At 39.1% G+C, this 24,352-nt stretch overlaps 1 protein-coding gene across 2 annotated transcripts in view; it reads left to right on the forward strand.

Moving 5' to 3' along the window:
• Positions 1-15,639: 15,639 nt before the first annotated feature.
• Positions 15,640-24,352, forward strand: part of TGFBR2 (transforming growth factor beta receptor 2) — an 88,389-nt gene continuing 79,676 nt past the window's right edge. For both annotated transcript variants that reach the window (XM_025375661.1, XM_025375662.1), the window contains exon 1: positions 15,640-16,557. In XM_025375661.1, the coding sequence (XP_025231446.1) occupies positions 16,464-16,557 (94 nt within the window). In that variant the 5' untranslated portion in view covers positions 15,640-16,463. The remainder of the gene's footprint in view (positions 16,558-24,352) is intronic.

Consider the following 24,352-nt stretch of genomic DNA (forward strand, 5'->3'; position numbering starts at 1 on the left):
AAATGGTCCAGCACCGTTTGTTGAAAAGGCTATCTTTCCTCAATTAAATTGCTTTTGTATGTTAGTAAAAAACTATTTGGGCATATTTATGTGAGTCTACTTCTGGGCTTTATTTCTGGTCTTGATTACTGTAGCTTGAAGACTGATTTCCTTACCTCTATTATTTTCTTTCAAAATTGTTTTAGCTAATTTCTTTGCCTTTCCATATAAATTTTGGAATTCATTTTCTATTAATATTTTATATCTATAAAAATATTGCTGATATTTTTATAGAAAACACACTAAAGATGTCAATTCTTAAATTGACATCTTTAAGAACTGGCATCTTTTAAGAATTGACATCTTTACTATTTTGAGTATTACAATCTGTGGACATGACATATCTCTCCATTTATGATCTTTCTTAATTTCTTTCAGGAATGTTGTCTGGTTTTTAGCACACAAGTTCTATATGTTGTTCAATTTACACTCCAGTATTTCAGTTCATTTTTGAGCCACCTATTATTTCTTGGAGTTGTTTTTATTTTGTAGCTTGTCAATAACAAATTAGAACAGTTTTCACTTTTCCTTTCTGATCTGTATGCCATTTATTTATTATTTATTTATTTATTTATTTATTTATTTATTTATTTTTGTCTTTTTGCACTGGCTAAAAATCTAGCACTATGTTGAATAAGAATGGTGGCAGTGAACACTCTTCCTTGTTTTTACAAGTTTTTTATGGATGCTCTTTATAAAGTTAGATAAGTTCTCCTACATTGCTATTTTTGAGAGTTTTTTAAAAATCAGAAGTGGATATTTACTTTTGTCAAATGCTTTTTCTATGTGAATTGATGTAATTATATAATTTTTATTTTGTAGCTTATTGATTTGATGGATTACATTGATCGATTTATGATATTGAACCATTTTGTGTTCATACAATAAACCCTATTTGGTCATGGTATTTCACTCATTTACTATGTTGTTGAATGACATTTGCTAATATTGCATTAAGGATTTTTGCATCTATATTCATAAGTGTATTAACCTTTAATTTTTTTTGTACTGTCTTTGTCTGGTTTTTGTATTAGGACAATACCAGCTACAGTAAATGAACTGGAAAGTGCTCCCTCCTTTTCTGTTTTCCAGAATGGAGTGCATAGAATTGGTGTTAATTGTTTAAACTCTTGGTAGAATCCTTCAGTGAAACCATCTGGGACAGAAAATTCCTTTTTGGAGTTTTAAAATTACAAATTCACTTTGCTTAATAGTTATAGATCTATTCACATTATCTATTTTATGGTTAGTGGGTTGAGGCAGTTTATGCTTTTCAAGGAATTGATCCCTATTATCTAAGTTGTCAAATTATATGGGTAGAATTGTCCGTAGTGTTTCAATATCCTTTGATGTCTGCAGAGTCTGTGGTGGCATCCCCATTTCATCCTGATATTGGTAATTTGTGTTTTCACTCCATTTTTCTTTGTCAAGCTTGCTAGAGTTTTGTCAATTTTATCTCTCTTTTCCAATAAACTGTTCTCTGTTTCACTGATTTTTTTCTATAGTTTTCTATTTTCAAGATTATTGATTTCTGTTGTTATCTTTATTGCACCATTTATTCTGCTTGCTCTGTATTTATTTGGTTTCTGTTTTTCAAGGTTCTTGAGGTGGAAGCTTAGATTATTTATTGGAGAATTTTCCTTTTTTCTAATTTATGTGTTTAGTACTATAAGTTTTCCTCTCAGCACTACTTCAACTGTGTCTCACAATTTTAACATGTTGTATTTTTACTTTTCTTCAGTTTAATGTATTATTTCATTTCCTTTTAGACTTCTTCTTTGATCTAATATAATTCAGAAGTATGTCATTTGGTTTCCAAGTGTTTGAAGATTTCTCTATTATTCTGTTATTGATATCTATTTGATTCTATTGTAGTCTCAAAATATACTTTGTATGATTTTGGATCTTTTAAATTTGTTGAGGTTTGTCTCATGACCCAGGATATTCTATCTTGGAATAGGTTCTGTGGGCACTTCAAAAGAATCTATATCCTGCTGTTGTATGGGGAAGCATTCTATAAATGTCTATTCATTCCTGTCAGTCAATGGCATTATTTTATTCTTCTCTATCCTTGCTGATTTTGTCTAGTTTTTCAATCAGTTAGTGAAAGAGATGTGTTAAAGTCTTTAACTATAATTATTGACTTATTTATTTCTCTTTTCAGTTCTATCCATTTTGGTTAACATATTTTGCAGATCTGTTGTTTGGTGCATATACATTTAGGAGTGCTATGTCTTCTTGGTGAATTGATGGTATATTGTTATTTAATGTCTCTCTTTGTCTTTGATAATTTTCTTTGCTCTGAAATCTACTTTATCAACTATTGGTATAGCCACTCCTTCTGTCCTTTAATTAATATTTGCATGATACATACATTTCTATAATATTAGCTTCACCTGCCCATATCATTATATTGAGGTAGGTTTATTGTAGATATGATGTAGTATGGTCATTTTTAACACACTCTTTCCAATATCTGTTTTTAAATTAGTATATTTAGACTATTTACATTCAATGTGATTATTGATAAGCTAGTACTTAAGTCTACTTTTGTTTTCCTATTTATTTATTCTGGTTATTGTTTCTTTGTTTACATTTTTCTCCCTTACTCAAACATTTTTTCCAAAAATTCTATTTTGTTTGGCCTATAGCATTTTGAGTACATTTCTTTGTACAGCTTATTTGTGGTTTTACTGGATATATACATAACTTATTGCAGTCTACTGGTGCCAATATTTTATCACTTTGAATGTTATGCTGAACTATCACCTGTCTTTTCATCTTTAACCCTCATCCATTTTTAATAATTATCTTAAATGTTTCCTCTATGTAGATTTAGAACCACATCAGATGGTGCTATATAATAAAACATGATTTAGAAAATTCAAAAAGAGAAGGAAAATTTACTGTGTTCACTCATATTTTTACTCTTTGTATTGTACTTTTTTCCTTTCTGATTTCCAAGATCCTTTTATCATTCTCTTCCTGTTTAAAAAACATCTTTTAGGATAGGTCTTTGGGCAACAAATTCTCTTAATTATACTTCATCTGTGAATGACTTGAATTTCTTTGTTTTCTAAAGGATATTTTGTGTTAAATATAGGATTCTGGCTTTGCAGGTTTTTTTTTTTTTTTTTCCTTTCAGTGCCTGAACATATTATGCCACTTCATTTTTACCTTCATAGTTAGGAAGATAAATTTGCCATCATCCTTATTTTTCATCTATAAGTAAGGTGTTTTACTCAGGCTGCTTCAATATTTTCTCTGTCATTAGCTTTCAAAATTTTAATTATCATGTATCTTGACATCAATTTATTTAGCCTTGTTATTTTCAGGCTTTGTTCAGCCTCTGGAATCTGTAAGTTTATGTCTTTTCCAAAATTGGGGAGTTTTCAGCCATTATTTCTTCAAGTATGTTTTCAGTTCTTACCTCTTTCTCTCCTTTCAAGACTCTGATATCATAAGTACTAGATATATTGTTATAGTCTCACAGATCCCTAAGACTGTGCTCTTTTTATCTGCCTGTTTCTCTTTTTTGCTCAGATTGGACAATTTCTATTGTGCTATCTTCCAGTTCCTTTATTCTTTCCTCAATCCTTTTCTACCTGTTTTTTATTCCATCAACTGAGATTCTTATTTCAGTTATTATATTTTTCATTCTAAATCTCCATGTGTTTCTTTTTTATACTTTCTATTTCTTTGCTGAGATTTTCTATTTCTTGGTTGAGACTTTGTAATTTTGTTCCTGGCATTGGTCCTAATTGCTTGTTCAAACATTCCAATCATAGGTGCTTTAAAATTTTTAGCAGATAATTTTAACATTTCTGTTTTCTTGGTGTTGGCATTTATTGACTATCTTTTTTTCATTAAGTTTGAGATATTCCTGGTTCATGGCATGATGAATCATATTCTATTGAAACGTGGACATTTTTGCATCATGTTACATGATTTACAATCTTATTACAAAGCATTTGTTTTAACATTTTTGACCCTGCTTCACTGAGATGGTAGGCACCACCTTGTTACTGCTAGTAGTTACCACCTTGTTACTGCCAGAAGAGGTCTGGGTTCCCTCCTTTACCTCCAGTGACACCTGTGTGGTAGAGGCAGTGGGGAGGGAAGCATCTCATTATTGCTGGGTGCAGGTTGGAGTTCCAGCTCCCCACGTGGTCTCCACTGATGTAGTAGTGGTCTCATTAAAGTCCTAAATTTCCAATAGGTCTCTTCGGATACCACCACAGTGAGGAAAGATAGAGACACCTTGTTACTGCTGGATGTGGTCCAAGCTGCTCATGTGGTCTGCATTGCCATCACGAAAGCAGAGGGGAGCAGAGTGGGGATATCATTACTGGCCAGCAGAGATGAAAATTCTTTCTTCTGACTTGGCCTTCTTTGAAGCTATCCTCGTAGAAGTGTTAGGGTTCCTCATTACAGACTCACGAGGGTGGAAATCTAGGCTCCACATTCATCTTTTACTGGCATAGATAGGTCTGGGGCCACAGTATTTCATGTGGTATTTTGTTGGAGAACTTATTGTGTAAAATGTTTCTGTCTTGATAGGTTGCCTATTTCCTAATGTTCGGCTAGAGAGAAGAAGCTTTTGTTGGAGCTTAAATTTTATTTTCTCTTGCCTATTAGTGTTCATAGGTTTCCGGCTTCTTCAGCTTCATGTCTGAGATATGTGAACCAAAAAGAAAGCCCATGACAATTACTGCCATGTGATTTCCCTAGGTCTAGGCATCCCGAACTGGCTTGTCTGTATCTTTTCTCCTTTTATAGTCTTCTTACATTTGCCTAATACATAATGTCTGGGGCTTTTATTGTACTTATCAATAGGAATAGGAAAACTGTGCCTAAGCCATATTCGTGGAAATGGAAGTCTGGAATGACTATCAAAAATAAATTGGACTCAGGAATGTTGAATAAATTGTTCAGGGTCATCCAGTTAGAAAGTGAAAAATCAAGAAAGAACTGAGTCATAAGTACTTTAGAGTGAAATGGCCTGAGTCTGGTTTCTGGATCTATCACTCACTATAAATATTATTAGAAAATTTTTATTTTATTTTATTTATTTATTGTAACCACAGGCCCCTTTGAGAATATGATAAAAGCTAAAATCTTCTCTTCTGAAAAACACACTTATGTTTTTCATAGGCTGGGCATGGTGGCTCATGCCTATAATCTCAGCACTTTGGGAGGCCAAGGTGGGTGAATCATCTGAGGTCAAGAGTTCGAGACCAGACTGGTCAACATGTTGAAACCCCTTCTCTACTAAAAATACAAAAATTAGCCGGGTGTGGTGGTGGGTGCCTGTAATCCCAGCTACTGGGGAGGCTGAGGCAGGAGAATCACTTGAACCCAGGAGGCGGAGGTTGCAGTGAGCTGAGATTGTGCCACTGCACCCCAGCCTAGGCAACAGGGTGTGATGCTGTCTAAAAAAAGAAAAACAAAAAAACAAGGAAAGAAAAGAAAAGAAAAACATACTTATGTAGATACATACAACAGTTTGCACTTCATTTGAGTTAATTCCATGAATACTAGGTCAGGATCTCCTGTTGTGGAAAAAAGCATGTTGTAGGCTTGTATGTAGGGAAGAGAGAAGCCACATTTATAAGAATAGAGCAGAGAGTCACATTCTGAAAGGGAGTGTGCTGGTTCAAGTGTGGCTCTCAGAATGAAGAGGCTCTGAGGCCTTGAATGAGTAGAGGACAACCATAGGGGCATCATGGAGTGCCAAGAGCAGTGGTTTTACTAGAAGATGCCCATCCCCATCCCCACACCCCTTAGGGATGACTCACCTGTGCAGGCTGCTCCTCCGGGCTCCTCTGTGTGTGAAGATACCGTCTGCTAACTGATGATCACCATGCTGGATGTGCTATAGCAATGCCCTCAGGGCACTCTGGCTCCAGAGCACTTCTGGACCCTTTCTGGATAGAAAGCAAATGATATTGCTTGGACTTTGCAAATGGACTTAAGTACACCAGTGTACCCTGAGCTGAGGACAGAAGTAAAAGACGAGCATAGAGTTTGACATATAGGACAACAGAAAAGAAAGTTTAAGAAGGCTATGAGGGATACAGGAAAGAACAGTCAGATAATTAATTTGTATTTTGGCATTTACTAGCTAGGTAGCCTTGGATAAGTCACTAATGTCTTTGAATATCCGTGTCTTCATCTGTAAAATATTGACAATAACATAAACAATAATTATATATTAATAATTTCACATCATATGGTTTTTATGTGTAGTGAAGAAGATCGTACATGCAGAGACTCTTTGTGAATTGGAAAATACTATACAAATATTATTTTCTAGGTCTAGCTAGAGACTGTATACTTCATCCAGGAGTAGAATTTTTATGTACATAATTGTTACCTTTTGTAAGATAATTATGTAAAGGATTAATATGAAAACATATAACAATTCTATGGTAAAATCATGATCTAGTTTTCTCTACTTGGAGAAAAATGTCCTAGGAAACATGGGTGCTCCCCATAGAAAAAAAAATATGTTTCATTGGAGCTGATGGCTGAGGAGAAAAAAAAGTAGAGCATAATAAAAGGTATCTATAAAATTAGTCAAATAAAACACCAAGTGTTACAAAAATAGTTCAATGTTTTAACTGTCTTTTAGGGGTTTGTTTTACACGTGGAGGCAAAATTATAATGATAAATATCAAAGGCAACCTCCCTGAACTATTTTTTTCTGGAATTCTAAAAAACTGGTAGCATTCTGATAGCCTTTAGGTGAGGAATGACTAAGTGAGAAACAGATGGTCCAGTTTTTTATAACTTGGAGATAAGCATTTACCATGGCAATTCTAAACAATAACCAATGAGTCTATTGTCCGGTTCAGGAAGGAGGCAACCCTTTGAAATGCCTGAAGGCAAAAGTGGCACAGGGTGTTCAAATGATTCTGTGGGTTAATAATTAATATCCTCTGGAGACTTGCGCAAACGATTATGCAAGAGCACATAACACACTGTGCATTCCTAACCTCTGATACACTAAAGCATAAGTGTTTTGTTACCAAGTATTCTTTGCAATCTTTCTTAGCCATTAATCTGAAGTTTCTGCATTTACAGAGCTGTTGTGAATTGACCAAAGCCAATTTGTCATTGACAAATATTTAGTTAGGTTTGGTAGATGGGAGGAGTTAGAAATGGAGAAGAAATTCAAGGTCTCCCCACATCCTTGCTACCCAGGTAACACTTAACAATAAAAATAAATCTCAGATTGAATTCTTCTACATGTACAAATTTGTATTAGCCAACCCGCATGGAACTCTTCTGTAAACTAAGTGAAGACTTTGCTTTTGATCCTTCAGCATGCTGTCACAGCCTTTTGCAGGAAATTACCACTTTTAGAAAACTGTGAAAATGTTTGAGCAGTAGTATACAGTTAGTCTGAGATCAAATGGCAGAATATTACAAAAGTGGCTTCAGACAGGACTGGATACGTAGGCCTAGGGCTCTACTCCAAAGGATGTAAGATTTTATGTCCTATTCATGTCACAGGAGGCATACCTGTAAAATCCTGTAAGCCAGTCTGTATATACTGAGCACAAATAATGGCCAAAATGAAAATGTATTTCTCACCTCCATTATGCGAATTAACAAAGCTTCTGGAGTTGAAAGAAGAAGAGGATTGGCTGAAGCAATTCCAGAAGCTTCCCGGGGGAGCAGTCTTTTGAGAAGACCTTTCCAAATGCTACAATATGTTTGAAATATTTATTTTTTTATTAAGTTACAAAATTATTCTAGTAAATCTCAAGAATATATTGAATATAATTAATGCACATACATTGTATATGTTTTAAGATGTGTAATACCATGAATTTGAAGTATATGCCCATGAAACATAACTCTTAAAATTGCTATTATCATCTTTTTTGTGATAGCAACTAAATAAATCCACCTTAAGGTAAATATTTTTAAGTCAATTAACCTGTATTGGTAAGTGGCTTTGTACTTTTGAGAAATGAATAATTGAAACAATTTGTTGTAATTAAAGAAATCAACTATGTTTGATGAGGTGTCTAGCTTCCAAGGTTTGTAGTATAGTCTGTTTAATAACTATTAAACAAAGTGATCGTGGCACTTGAAATATAATGGCCACATAGGAGTGTCATCTAGTATTTTTAAGAAAGCACATATTGAGTTTGACAAAAAGATTTAAAACTGTTTAATTTTCCTTCTTAAAAAATAAAGAATTTGAGATGAATATTTTACCAGGATGAAATTTATTAACGTAACTATAAAGGATATAAAGTCTCTCTCTGGAAATGAAATCTGTCTTCATTTGTTTGTACCATTTTCACTTTTACAAAGCATTTTTCATCATTTTAAGAGGAAGTTTTATGCAGGTGTTTAAATTCTGTGATGAGCATTATGAACCTCATTTTGTGGTCAGGCGTGGTGGGAAATGCAGATTTTATTTCCTAAATTCACAACTTTCAAAGTTCCAGTTCTTAAATATTACAAATTACAGGGTTTATCCATTGAACCATCCTCTTATTCACTAGTATTCATTGAGCAAAAACCATGGATCAGGCACAAGAAACTAAAGATGCTAAAGACACAGTCCCTGCCTCAGCAAATCACAGTCTAGTGGGGAAGACTGAGAGGTGGCTGGTGTCATGCAGCAGATGACAGAGTGGCTTAGAGCCTGGGTTCTGCAGCCAGTCGTATTGAGCCAGAATTCCAACTCTGCCATCTCTTAACCTCTCTCTGGTTCAGTTTCCCTACCTATAAAATGACTATGTGTGATGCTATCATAGGATTGCTGTGAGGAGTAACATCATTTATTCACACAAACACTCTGAATGTTGTATGGCACGTAGAGATAAATATGCCAGATAATACATGTTGTCTAGAATTATCATGTTAAGTGTAGGTTGCTTTGAGAGCTGTCTCCTGCTAGAATATCTCTTTGTGTCACTCCATGTCAACTCACATACCAATTCCTACCAGATTGAGCTCTGTATTATCTTTTTAATCTATCGACTTCCCCCTATTCTCACGGTCATGACTTTGGTTTAGACTTTCGTTATTTCACACTTGTTTTTCTGACAGCCTTACGTCCTTGGATGCACTATCCAGACTTGCTAATCATTGGCTGAAAAATCTTATCTGATTATCCATTATCTCTCCCTCCCATGATCAAAATCTCCTTCAGTGCCTTTATATATCCTCATTCTGAAATGAAACACAGGGCCTCTCAGAGCTCAAATTATGCTGGGCCACTCTTGGGTGTTGAGATTCCTTATTAGTGTGTAAAAATAAATAAATGCTAAAATAGAAATCACAATATGTTTTACATTTATGGGTTTGTAACACGGAATCACTTTAAACATATACAATATAGAAATGTATACAACTGTGCAATTCAAAGGTAACTAAAGAAACCATGCAATTGTCAATTAATAGTTGATGTGGCTATGTATTTGGTACACAGGTTAACAGCTTATGGTAACTGAAATGTCCTCCTCTTTCAATTTCATCAGTGGATTTCTCTGTATTAGAAATGATTTGGGCTGGAACTAACAGTTTATGCAATATCAATTAATTATTTCTCAATCTGCAAAATGGGGATCATCTTGCTGGTTCTACTCCCCCTGGTATTTGCTGAGGCTAGAAAATCCAAGATGGCTTCTTCACTCACATATCTAGTGCCTCAGGTAGGAGGGCTAGAATAGAGGGTAGCTGGCTGGGCATTTCTTTCTTTCTTTCTCCATGTGGCCTCTCAAATGGCTAGCTTGGGCTTCCACGAGGCATGATAGACTCTGGGTATTCAAACTTCTTATGTGGTAATTGATTCTTTTTTTTATTTTTGAGACAGAGTCTCGCTCTGTTGCCCAGGCTGGAGTGCAGTGGTGCGATCTTGGCTTACTGCAACCTCTGCCTCCTAGGTTCAAATGATTCTCCTGCCTCAGCCTCCTGAGTAGCTGGGACTACAGACGTGTGCTACCACGCCCAGATAATTTTTTGTATTTTTTAGTAGAGATGAGGTTTCACTGTGTTAGCCAGGAAAGTCTTGATCTCCTGACCTCGTGATAAGTCCGCCTTGGCCTCCCAAAGTGCTGGGATTACAGGCGTGAGTCACTGCACCCAGTCCTGATTCTATTCTTTATTTTATTTTATTTTTATTAGTTTTTTTAGAGACAGAGTCTCACTATGTTGCTGAGGCTGGACTCAAATTTCTGGGCTCAAGCAATCCTCCTGCTTAATAGCTCCCTAACGGCTGGGGCTCCCTAGTCTCCCTAATAGCTGGGACTATAGATACACTCCACTGCATCTGGCAAAACGGGTTCCTGAGAGAGAGGAAGTCTCTTTTTGAGACCAGTCCCAGAATTGGCACTAATGGTCAGTGTCACTCCCACTATATTCTACTGGTGAAAGCAAGTTACAGAGCTAGGGCAGATTCAAGGAAAGGAAAAATACACTCCATCACACCTCTTACTGTGCAGAATAATGTGTGAATACAGTGAAAAAAGGGGACGATAGTGGCCATCTTTACAGACTATCAACCATACTCAAATAATGTCTGCATTGGGGTAGTTGCTGGTAATGATTCAGTGGTTCTACTCTGATACTTTTGGCCTTACTCTCATTGTTGAAAGTTGACTGGAGCATCTCCAACTGTTTTATCCTCTTCCAATTATGTTCAAAGGTAGGAAACAGGTGAGTCATTTTCCTCAGGCACTTCTTTGTTATCAGGTAGAAAAAAAATTTCCCACAAGCCCCCATCAGATTTCTTCTTGCAGCACTTTGACCGGAACTGGGTCACATACCCACCCTTAGACAAGGATGGGCCTTTTCCTTAAGAGGAGCTGCATCCAAATCCTAAACAAAATTAGTGAACTAATGGCAAGATGGGAGAGAAAGTGGATTTTAAGTAAACAAAGAATGGTGTTGGAAAATTTTTTTAATTTTTTTTTTTTTTTTTTGAGATGGAGTCTCGCTCTGTTGCCCAGGCTAGAGTGCAATGGTGCGATCTCGGCTCACCGCAAGCTCCACCTCCCGGGTTCAAGCGATTCTCCTGCCTTAGCCTCCCGAGTAGCTGGGATTACAGGCACGCACCACCACACTCGGCTAATTTTTGTATTTTTGGTAGAGATGGGGTTTCACCATGTTGATCAGGGTGGTCTGGAAATTCTGACCTCATGATCTGCCCACCTCGGCCTCCCAAAGTGCTGCGATTACAGGCGTGAGCCAGCATGCCCGGCCCTTGTTTTTTAACTGTATGTTTTGTAGATGACCCTAAAAGTCTAAATTGGAGTCCTACTGCCTTCTTCATCTTCAGCTCCCATAACAAACCTCATGACAGTTTTTGTCTATAAGAATCCCTTTGTAGTTTTACCACCTGCAAATTATTTAACCTTGCTTTTCTATGATTCCTCGCCCTTCAGATCCCTTATATGTCTTAGCTATTGCCTCAAAAACTCTGGATAACAAACCAACCCCAATTTTTCCTTAAACAGTATTTACTTATTCTTACTCAGACTCCTATGGATTGGCTAGAGGTAGGCTTGAGATTGGCTGATGGAGGTCTGGCTTAGATTCAATCAGGAGGTTGGTCCACATCTGTTCCACATGTCTCTCATCCTCCCTGCATTTGCTGGTCTTTAAGTGACTTCAACTGAAAATAATCAGTATACCAAATCACCATATTTTGGAGTGGCATTTCCTGAAATCCTTCACTGGTCAGGTGGTGAAGATCAACCATCTATCCATTTGTTCTAGAGTATAGAACAAGTCTGGAACTAGACAGGACTAAGTTCAAATTCGGGCTCTGTCTTTTACTAGCTGCATGACCTTTGCCAAATACTTAATCTCTTTAATCCTCAAATTCTTCATTTGTAAAGGGAAGATTAGAATAGTACTGCAAAGACATGTTCCAAAATTTAACAAGGATTATCCTTGGATAATAGGGTTAAGAATCCTTTTAACTTGTGCCTTAAAAAAAAATCTATATTTCCTACCTACAATTAACATATATTACACTTGTAATTTTTAAAAAGTTATTTTTTTTTTCAAAACATGCTGTTAATGCTTTCTGTAAACATGTGGCATAATTGCAGGTTCTATGAATATCTGTGAAGAACTGAAAATAAGAGAATGGATTAGGAAAACTGATATTCTTATTTTTTCTCTATTGAAGACAAGAAACACACATTGAATACTGATTATCTATAGAGCACAGAGTGTGGTTCTACGTTGAAAAAGGAATATTTTGTGTTTTCAAGAACTTTACAATTGGTAGGGTAGAATTCTAAAAAATAAATAAATAACAGTAATGCACTCCATGTTAGAATCGGGCAAACATTTTTAAAAAAAGGCTAAATAAACGAAATGCTCCCTGGGTTGTCCCTGGGAGAAGAGTGATCATACTAGGTGAAGCATCACAAAATAGTTCTTGGAGGAGCTAGCATTATGGATGACCCACAAAGGGTGGATGACCCTCACAAATTAACTACAGTCTCAGTACTTATTGGTTTGCTTCACAATAAAAGGAAAACTGGTCAAGAGATAAGAGCTGAGAATGAGATTGGTTAATTTATAAGGAGAGGAATCTCCCTGTTATCTGCTCTAGCTGACAGTAACCTCAACAGCTGCATGTCAAAAAGTTCAGGGAAGTAGGAAGTTCTTCCCTCATCACAACTAAGAAATGTAAGGTTTAAATAAACCACAATTTGATTAAGTTCGTGTGTGTGTGTGTGTGTGTGTGTCTCACAGAGTTTGAAAAACTGGTAAAAAAAAGATTGTCAACTTTTAAAATTTCTGTTCAAGTTGATATTTATTGTTTTTCAACTCATTAAGGGCTTAAAAATTACCTTTCTTGTTTTTTAAACCCTGAGTTGGGCTATTATTTTTTGCTCCCATTTGTAAATGGCCCAGTTTTTTACATGTATATATTAACTGCTTATGCAAATGCACAAAATATTATACTAAGAAAAGTATACAACTATATGGGAAAACGATGTCTTGATTGAGTGTATCAGACATCCCTTTCAATAAGAATTTGAAAAGGAAGGATATCATGACAATTTTTTTTCTTTTTCTTTTTTCTATTTTTTTGTTTTTGAGACAGTGTCTCACTCTGTCTTCTAGGCTAAAGCGCAATGGCACAATCATGGCTCACTGCAACCTCAGTCTCCTGGGCTCAAGTGATCCTCCCACCTCAGCCTCCTGAGTAGTTGGCACTATAGATACATGCCAACATGCCTGGCTATTTTTTTATTTTATTTTTAGTAAAGATGAAGTCTCGCTATGTTATTTAGGCTGGTCTCGAACTCCTGGGCTTGAGCCCAGGAGTAATCCTCCTGTCCAGGCCTTCCAAAGTGCTGGGATTACAGGTGTGGACCACTGCACCCAGCCTGATGAATTTTTAAAATTATCAAACTGCAATATGCTGAGTTTACATCTCTATTATTTCTATTATGATGATTTTCAAAAGGCTAGCTTGCATTGGCAATGCTGAATTCTGATTCTTCTCAATTTCACAGGAGAATGAAGATTAAATCAGAAATGTTAAGGGCAAACAAAATTAAAATCAACATTAATGGTGTATGGTGACAAAGACCACCAGTTAAACATTCGACCATGGGTTCAAATACCTAGCCTCCAACAATGTAAAACATCTGTCTTTGTGATAATTAGGGAAAACAAAGCCTTTGGAATATATTGAACATTTATTTGCCACATTGTGTTTTGAGGAGAAAGAAAGTACATGTATGCTGTCCGGAGGAACTTGGGCAAATGTAAGGAAAAAAAAAAAAAAAAAAAAAACAAGAAGAAAGAAACCCACATACTTCTCCATTCTTAAGAAAAGGAAGTAGTGGTGACATCATTGTCGGCTAAAATGTAGTCTGTTTATATCTCAAATATTAGGTAACAATGTTTTCTCCAGAGTTATGAAGCAACTAGAATAATCAAGTACAATTTTCTTCTAAATCTTTATTGCCTGATTCATTCATTCATCCAATAAATATTTATTAAACATCGATTATGTGTTAGATGTTTGGGACACAATAGTAAGTGGAGGGAAAGATATATAATACCTGCCCTCAAGAAATTTGGAGTTGAGTGGAGGATAGGAAAAGAAATTAAAGAATGACACAAATAATTATAAAGTTACAGCTGTTAAAAGAAAGGCATATGGTGCCAAGAGAACCTATAATAAAAGATCTACTCATGGAGGTCAGTGAAAGCTTGCCCATCAAAGAAGTTATCATTCAATCCACGAAGACCAGGAGTTGGCTGGGTGAAGAAGAAAAGGTCAGAGGAAGGAAGTCCATACTGGGGAAGGAAGGCTCTGTGCATAAAGAATAGGGGGATTACAGAGGCACATTCACGAAATTTGGAGAAGGCTTTCAGCAAGCAAGGAGAAGCCACGTGAAAGTTTACAGAAGAGGTGGGGACTTGAAGGCACGTTCAAGGATCTGGTTTTTATCTTCTCTTTATCTCAAGAGCAGTGGGAAGCCATTAAATGATTTTAATCAGAGGGTTGGTATAACCAGTTTTGTATTTTGAAAAACTGAATTCAGCTCTCATTTGAGAAACTGAGTGAAAGAGCCCGGAATGGCCGTGGCTGAGGGTGACTGGTGGGAGACTCCTACTCAAGCCACGGCAGTGGCATGGGCTGGTGGCAGGAGAGGGAACAGGGAGAAGATTTGGAACTCAATCTTCCTCCATTGACAAAGTCACTCCAGCTTTGGCAAGGCAATTACTTGATGGGAAAGAAGATGCCTAGCCCTCCTGATTTCACTGCATTTTCTCCATCTTAAACATGAGTGCTGGGAAGTGGCAGAACATCTAGAGGCAGCTCGGGTACTAGGTGGAGCAAGAGGTAAAATTCCAGGATGAAGCAAATGAACTCTTAGAATGACAGGGGAGATTTGGGGAGCTGGGTTTGGGGGAGTGCTATTTACCTTTATTCCCTGGAGGCCCTGGCCCAAACCCTTGCCTCTGCAATCTTTCTCTCAGGTAAAGGAATTCATTAAACGAATTGCTGGAAGATCTACTGACCAGAGGGCTGTACAGAATCCTATCTTTGAGAGAGAGAAGTAGGTTGATCACATAGTTTATTATCCAATCAGGACATATCTGAAAGAGAAAAGGGGTTCTATTAATATTTAAACTACAAAACATGTACACCAGGAATGTCTTGGGCAAATCTGGTTGCCCTAGCAAGAAAGGAAATTTGAAAGTTTATACTGTTCTGCTCCCATGTTACCCCTTTTGCACATGAAAGGCTAAGCATTCTCTTCACCTGCATTAAGGGAATAAAAGCACAAGCATTCAGGTGACTCCCAAGCCACTTTTAATTTTACAGTTTCTGCTATACTCTATACATTCTGAAAATTACATTTTCCACCATTATCACTTCGTGATAGGTGATCATTTACAATTATTCACTGACTCAGTCCCGGGAAGAGGCGGTGCGAAATGGGAGGCTCTATCCAGGTGCTCATAAAAATGCAGAATCTCCGCCTGCCTCCTAGACCTACTGAATTAGAATCTGCATTTTTTAACAAGATTCCCAGGTGATCAATAAGTACATTAAAACTTGAGAAAAACTTCTAGACTTCGACCTAAAGAAAAAACATTTTACCACTTGACAGTGTATGCACATACATACATGCATAAAGACACAACCGAAGCACAGGTTTAATGAAGTAAAATTTACCGTTACTATTTGGGACAGAAATGTGCTCACGACTCAATAGATTTGAGTGTTCACTCCTGGATTTCAACGTGTAATTTGAAAACGCATCTCTAAAGCACCTAGGAGCAATCTGAAGAAAGCTGAGGGGAGGCGGCAGATGTTCTGATCTACCAGAGAAAACGTGGACGTTTTCTGTTGTTACTTTGTGAACTGCGTGCACTTAGTCACTCTTGAGTAAATACTTGGAGCGAGGAACTCCTGAGTGGTGTGGGAGGGCGGTGAGGGGCAGCTGAAAGTCGGCCAAAGCGCTCGGAGGGGCTGGTCTAGGAAACATGATTGGCAGCTACGAGAGAGCTAGGGGCTGGACGTCGAGGAGAGGGAGAAGGCTCTCGGGCGGAGAGAGGTCCTGCCCAGCTGTTGGCGAGGAGTTTCCTGTTTCCCCCGCAGCGCTGAGTTGAAGTTGAGTGAGTCACTCGCGCGCACGGAGCGACGACACCCCCGCGCGTGCACCCGCTCGGGACAGGAGCCGGCCTCCTGTGCAGCTTCCCTCGGCCGCCGGGGGCCTCCCCGCGCCTCGCCGGCCTCCAGGCCCCCTCCTGGCTGGCGAGCGGGCGCCACATCTGGCCCGCACATCTGCGCGACCGGCCCGGCGCGGGGTCCGGAGAGGGCGCGGCGCGGAGGCGCAGCCAGGGGTCCGGGAAGGCGCCGTCCGCTGCGCTCGGGGCTCGGTCTATGACGAGCAGCGGGGTCTGCCATGGGTCGGGGGCTGCTCAGGGGCCTGTGGCCGCTGCACATCGTCCTGTGGACGCGTATCGCCAGCACGATCCCACCGCACGTTCAGAAGTCGGGTGAGTGGTCCCCAGCCTGGGCTCGGCGGGGCGCCGGGGGTCTTCCTGGGGTCCCCGCCTCTCCGCTGCGCTTGACAGTCGGGCCCCGCAACCCGGCGCCCGGGCGGAAACGAGGAAAGTTTCCTCCGCGGCACTCCAGCAGCCCGACTCCCGTAGCTGCAGGGATGTGTGAGTTTTTCTTGAAAAAAAGATGGAAAGTTCACTTGCAAGGGGCGCGGGGCACGTTTGGTCCCCTTTGTGCGAGCAGGAAAGGCGTTGTGTTGGCCGCGTTCGAGGCGAGCCCCCACCCCCGGAAAGGGAAGTTTGAGAAGTTGGTTATCTCAAGGCGGCCGGGGAGCAGCGGCCCGGGGCGGCAGCCTGAGCTGCCAAAGCAGCCAGCACACCTGGGCGACTCAGCCCGTGGCGATGCCGCGTGCCCACCCAGCTCTTTCTGAGCCACCCGTTCAAAAGGCCAGCTCCTCAGTCCTTAGCTCCTGGACACGGCTACGCTTTCCCTCAGGCCGGCTTCTTGGCCCGGAGGTTTTGGATACAAGTTTCAAGAAAATAAGCGATTTCCAAAAGAAAGTTAGCTGGCTCCACTGACGCCTTGGCATGGATGGGAAGGGAGTGGAGATGCTCAGGTGAAACCGAGAGTCCCTCACTGAATGCCCACTGGGTGCTAGGGGCTGTAGATTTTGCCTGGAACAAGACAGTCCTGTCTTCAGGGAGTTGATAGTTCTATGCAATTATCGTTTGTTGGAAACCGAAGGGTTAAAATCCTACCTAGGCTACCCACCTGATCGTTGTGTCTGAAGGTTTTTAAGGAAAAAAAAATATATGTATATATGTATGTGTGTGTGTGTATATATATATATATATGCATGCAGGAATGGGGGTTCTTAATGATTTGTTATGGAAAGTGTAAACACCTGAGACTTCAAAAGTTAGATTTTTTTTTTTTTTTTTTTTTTTTTTGAGACGGAGTCTCATTCTGTCACCAGGCTGGAGTGCAGTGGCGCAATCTCGGCTCACTGCAACCTTTGCCTCCTGGGTTCAAGCGATTCTCCTGCCTCAGCCTCCCGAGCAGTTGGGATTACAAGCACCCGCCACCACGCCCAGCTAATTTTTGTGTTTTTAGTAGATACAGGGTTTCACCATATTGGTCAGGATGGTCTCGATCTCTTGACCTCGTAATACGCCCACCTTGGCCTCCCAAAGTGCTGGGATTACAGGCATGAGCCACCGCGCCCGGCCAAAAGTTAGACTTTTTGCAGCTGTGATCCAAATAACAGTATCTGCAGCTGTGGTCTGGGTAACCGAGTATTTGGGCAAGTCATAGAGCTTTTTCTGGGCCTTAGTTTCCTCATCTGTAAAATGGCAAGGTTGAATCTGGGTAATTTTACATCATCTTCGTGTTTAACATCTTACGTGCCGTGGCCCTCCCCTCCTTTCCCCTAGCTCTTCTGGTGACTTGGAGATGACCCATGTAGACTTTGGATGAAATGTACAGGAGTTGACAGTCCACATCACCCTGACGCACTCTTTTTATTTATCCAGAGACATGGGCAGATTTACCTTTTGGTTTGTCTAGAAAAAACGCGCATCATGGTCAGTTGTAAATTTCAGAGTATTTGAAGTGGATTGGGAACTTTTTAAAAATTATGGCATACATTGAAGGTGGCATGGAGATGGAAGTTTTTAATCTAATTAGGAAGAGGCACTATTGCAAGCAAAAAGTCTTAACACACTTTTGAGTCCTATGGTTTTAATAAAATCTTAGTGTTGCGTTCTTGGCGTTTTTCCTGCATTGCAGTACCAGAATGTTCAGTTGTCTCTCATTTTCCTCCAGACTCTTAAACCTAAGTTGTATTTTGCTAATAAATATTTAAAATGGCACCCTTAATTTTCTGTGGATGTTAAAAATCATTAAAACTTTTGTTCCAGATTATAAAAGAAGGAAATTAGCAGGCCCTGATGTTGTTAGGTTCTGTTTACAAGGATAAGATTTATGATTTGCAAATTCCAGACCCAATAGTTCATGAGTCACTTTCATTTCATCAATATACACACTTTTAAACAATTAGCATAAAAGCGTGGTGGCTTTTTATTTGGGTATTTAGACAGTTTACCAAGGCCCACAGATTTCCTATTTTTATAGAATTGAAGTTTCAAAATGGTTGAATTAATGAATATTTTGAATTTGTATTCATTTGATTCAAATTAAATTTTCAAAGTTGGCCGAAGGTTGAAGATAGATACATTGAAGATGAGAAACCTAATTCTACTTACATTTTAATTTTTCATGTAAGTAAATGGTTTCAGAATTTTTCTAACATAACTGGTAAACTGAAAACATTTTTTCAAAATATCTTGATGCAAGATAATATATGAGGGAATGAGATTGTTTAATAAACAACAGGCTCCTTTTACGTCACATAGAAAAGCCCCAAAATCTGTCTTCTGTTTAGTAGCTTCTGTACTTCTGTTTAGTAGTATGCAAAAGATTTAAATATAATAACAAATTTCACTAAGAAATAGAAAGTTTTTTTTTTTCCTTGTTTTTGACATTCACTCTTTCTAAGTGATCAAAATTAAGAAATGACTCTTTGGGAGAAAACTGTAAAGTGTACAATAGCTCTTCAGGTCTGAAAAATATGACTTTTCAGGTTCCTAAAAGTAGATTCTTATTGAGGACAAAGAATTTGTAAAAGTGTTATAGGGATACAGGTTCTTCAGATCTCTTTAATAACCTGCTTATTTTGTCAGGGTAAGAGACTAGACATCATTAGGCCCCAAATCTTATCTTTGGTCTACTTGTGCTTTTTTTCATCCTCATAAAAATACATTTTTACCTTTAGGCCACTCCCTTTAACAACATCTTATTTTTAATGAGTTATATTTTATACAAAATACTAATCACATTTTGAACTCATGCCTTCTTTTCAATGTAGCAATCCCTAATGATGACTGTTGTCTGTGTAGTCAATGTAACTACTACATGTTTTCTACTCAATTATGAACATGACTTTTTAATTTTTTCAGTAAGGTTAGTTTTTAATTCTGGATCTCATTGATATCATTGCAAAAAGTGGGCATTTTTTTCTTCTACCTTTTCAACCATATTTATTGAGTATCTCTTGCCAGGCAGGACGCTCAGACCTGGGACACCATCCCAGATGTATAAGACAGACCTGGTCTTTGCCTTCATTGAATTTAACAGCTGGGAGCATGTTATATGTAAAGAAAAGGATACATGTTTTAACTCTTTATATTTGAAAGCATTATGGAATACTGGTGTTTTATTTTCTATACCTCATTTTCAAAAGCCTCATTTTTTGTTGTTGTATGCACTAGGAGGATGTGCATGTTGTATGTTTCCTTCTAGGTCCCATTGAATGTATTTTGAATCTCACTTTCCTATCCCTGCCTTATCACAGAGCCCCCGTTGGGCAGCCTTTAATTGCCTTCTCCATTCCATAGGCAGCATGATGGACCCAGTGCATTCATTTAGTGTTCTCTTTGAGGATAGGCTGGTGGTAGAAGAGTGTAGGGTATAAGCTTTGGAATTAGGCTGTCCTGGGTTCCAAACCCACTTCCCGTTTACTAGCTGTGTAGCCTGTTGTAGTTACTTTACCTACTGGTCATCCCTGGTCTCATTTGTAAAATGAGGATTATGGAGTTATGGTGAGGATTAAATAAAATATTGTTTTAAAGTATTTAACATGGTGCCTACAACACAGTAAATGCTCAATAAATATCAGCTTCTGTTATTACTGTTAACTCCTTAATTGGTCTTACCAAGGGCCTCCAACGTGGTTCCCATTTGACTCTGCTGCTTCACATCCCACCACAGCCCACACTTTCCCAGTCTGTTGGTGTCACTACACATACACATGATGTGAGCAATTTAGGCAGCTGTGCCTTTGTTCAGGATGTCTGGAACTCCTGCTACCCGGCTAATTTTCACTCATCTTTTAAGACGTAGTTCAAGTGTCGTCTTCTTGAGGAAAACCTGCATTGAATGCCCCAGTTTGAGGTAAATATCTCCTATGAGATACAGACCTCTCACTTAGATGGTAATGATACCAAGCCGAAGTCATATCTTTTCGTAACTCTCTTGCCCCATTAGACCTTTAATCCTCTCAATCTTATTCAGTTCTCTATCTCCGGGGTCTCTAGCAGTGCCTGACACATCATTTAGCACCCAGGAAGTGCTGAGCTGAGCCTCCACTTCATCCTACTGTATCTAGTGCAACTGAGGTCGAGCATTTAACTAAGCAGTGACTTGTTTGTTAGGTGTTTGGTCCGAATAGTAAAATCTTTACTTTCAGTTCAAATAGTTTTAGTTCTGATCACAATAAGCAATTTGACTCTTTTTGAAGTATGGAATTGGTTCTTGTATTCTCATGAAATATGGAAAAAGATGTTTCAACTTCTGACAAACATGATGGAAAGCTGCTAGAAGTTTTCATGCAATTCTTTTAGCCATAAATTTTGAACTAGTATAGGGCCTTGAAAGCCACTGCAAAACTTTAAATAAAGTCACCAGAGAAATTATCCAGTAGGTACTGATACCTCTTTTTTTTTTTTTTCCTAGAAGGGTGTTGGAAAGAGAATTTTATTAGGAATGAAGTGCTAAAATCTAAATGTAGTTTTTAAGTTTCTTTTTTCATCGGGTTTTATGTTTTGGTTTGTAAGGGTAAAGCGGCATTGGTTGAAGGGAAGTGTGGTCCTGTAGCCACCACTGCCTACCCTAGAGTAGCGTGGATATTATTTAGGTCTGATGCAGACTACCAAAGCAGTTTTAGATAGGGTTCAGGGGAAACATGCTTCCTGGCTACAGCATGGCATTATTTGGCCAAGTTCCACATAAAAGCATAACTCTGTTACCTTGTTAGCTTCTACCCTCCAGGTCCTTATGTACAGCTTCCGCAGATTCAAGTTACGATTTTCAGTAGAACAGATAGGCATTTGCGGCAAGAATGCTCACCGCTTATTTTGCACTCTCTACTTTCCTGATAATATTTTGCTCCACAGGTACCTGTTGCTTGTGACTGAGGCAAGATAATGACTCGTCCTTCTTTGTTTGGCATGCCAAAAGGGTTTGGAATACTGCACGGGCAAATTGGCTCATCTCAGGGAGAAGTCAGGGAGAAGGAAGAGAAAGAGAATTAACATTTGAGAACCTACCCTGAGCCAGCCACATGATGTTACGTATCTAATTTAATCCTAGGAAGAAATCTCCAAGATAAGTTTTATTATCTTTATTTTATAGATGGAAAGATGGATGCTGCTGCTGCTCTCTCTGGAGGGTCTCTCTCTCCAGGGTCTCTCTGGAGGTTTGCCTGGGTGCATGTATATGTGTGTGGCCCAAGTTTCTCATGCTTGCGTGCTGCTAGGCTCTTTTTTGTGGTCTCTATGTGTGTATGTGTGTGTTGGGAGGGAGGCTGAAGAGGGGTGAATGGATATCGGATTTGAGAGAGGGGAAGCTTACCATCTAATGTCATCAGTTTAGTGCTCCTGATTTAATTGATTTGCTTTGCTTGCATGATCTGCCTCCTTCCTGACTACATTTGTACCACAGAAAATCAAGATAAGGCAGAGTTTCTTTGCATAAGGAAACTCTACAACCCGCAGTTTGACAATGGTGCCTTAGTGGTAGGACTCATGGTGGGTGATCTGTGGTTTGGCCACTTATAGCAGTTTGCAAAGATGTGTATTGTAAACCCCAAATTCCAAGCATGTAGGACAATCATTTGTGTACAGTCAATTGTGTACAACTGCTGATGAGGGCAAGAAGAGCCGACTTTATTCAACATAACAAAGAAGGGGACAGTTTGACTTTTTTTTTTTTTTTTTTTTGAAATGGAGTCTCGCTCTGTCGCCCAGGCTGGAGTGCAGTGGCGCAATCTCCACTCACTGCAAGCTCCGCCTCCCGGGTTCATGCCATTCTCCTGCCTCAGCCTCCCGAGTAGCTGGCACTACAGGTGCCCGCCACCATGCCCGGCTAATTTTTTGTATTTTTTGTAGAGACTGTGTTTCACCGTGTTGGCCAGAATGGTCTCAATCTCCTGACCTCGTGATCCGCCCGCCTGGGCCTCCCAAAGTGCTGGGATTACAGGTGTGAGCCACTGAGCCCGGCCCAGTTTGGCTTTTGAAGGGGACAATTTGAAAACTTACAGGGGGTAAGGTTCTCTTCCTCGTCCATTACATCAGGATTACTTCTGCCTTTTACTTGCCAGTCAGCTTTTTAGGTCTTAGCACTCAACAAGGAGCAACTGTCCTCTTGGGTGTAGTCAATGTAGTCTACTTATGGCCTCCTGCTTAGACTCTTAAGGGTTCGCTAGCATCTGTGTTTTGTTTATAGGTTTGAAGCTATCGTCAATAGACGAGATTTAGTTTCAGGGCCCGTACCTATGACTGGGGAGATTCTATCTGGGAAAGGTCAAGACAATAACTCTTTTTTTTTTTTCTTCTCTTTTCTGAGGGACTATTTTCCTCCAATTTTTTTCAGCTCTACAACTAAAATATAAGTCTAGTATATGAACACAACTGGCCACTGTCCTGGGCCTTAGATGGCACTCTGCTATCATTCTTCTCTGGTCAGAGCCGTGCCTATGGGGTGAGGTGACTTTTGGGCCTCCCAGTCTTACTCTCTTTTCGGTTTTAGACCGTGATTTGGTTACCTGGGAACCCAAATTCACTGCCCAGAAGGCCCTGAACTGGTATCTGCAGTTGGCATGGATCCTTGAAGCCATCTTCCTGAAGGCCATCATTGCTACTGATTGTGCAATCTCTGCCTGAGGGTCGGTCAAGGGATAGCTCTGTGTGTGTGTGTGTGTGTGTGTGTGTGAGAGAGAGAGAGAGAGAGAGAGAGCGCTTGGGTGTCCACATATCACAAGGCCCCTCTTGATGTAGGATGCAGCAGGCAGGGGAGAGCAAGGCAAATTCATTACCAGGGCTCAGGATGATGTCTGTCTTCAAACCACCCATTTCTGAGGAAGGACTATGAATATTGTAGGAGTTCTAAAGTTGTACTTGGTCTTCCAAGACATTGGAAAGAGATATTTGTCAGTCAAGGTAGAAGGATGAATGAAACCTATTTTATTGAGCAGTTCGCCAGCTTGAGTTGTAACTTTAAATGTTTTGACTTATGGTACATGGGCCTCTATTTGCTCACTTGCCTTGGGCCTTCCCATGTTGGGGATGGGTCTGCAGCAGCAACATTCCTTTGCAGAGATGTTGGGTAGAAATTAGTTTTGGTTAATTGTATCATTTTTTTCCCTGGAACAGACAGCACCGAACATTAAAGAAAAAGATAAGAGTTACTCCGTAGACATAGTGCTGTATTTCCTTTGGGAAATGTAGTTTTTCTTAGTTTGTGTTGTCCTAAAGTGAACTTTAGCTCTATACTTTTTTTTCTTTGTCTTTTATTTATTTATTTTTATTTTTAGATTTCCTAGTGCCCTAGTTGCATTTCTTCTGTGTATTGAGAGACCACCAGGGCAAGGCAAAGTTTATCTGAATGTTTTTTCCTCCTATTGTAAATATTTTATTTGAACCATCCATGGTTCAAATAAAAAAGAGGCTTGGTTCTTCTCAGGCCTCTTTAAAGAAAACAAGGAAAAAGGCTTCCCAGTGCTTTAGAAGATATAAGATTGTTAAAACTTCATTTTAGAGAACCAGGGATTTGGCTGAACTAACATGAATGCCTTTGAAAGAAGTTATGGGTTGGGTGCATATTTTTAGTATGTGCTGCAGCAGCTCTTTATTAAAGTATAAATCATTACAAAGTCTTCATTTCGTATGGGGTGAT

Source organism: Theropithecus gelada, chromosome 2, assembly GCF_003255815.1.
Source record: "Theropithecus gelada isolate Dixy chromosome 2, Tgel_1.0, whole genome shotgun sequence".
Taxonomy (NCBI): Eukaryota; Metazoa; Chordata; class Mammalia; order Primates; family Cercopithecidae; genus Theropithecus; species Theropithecus gelada.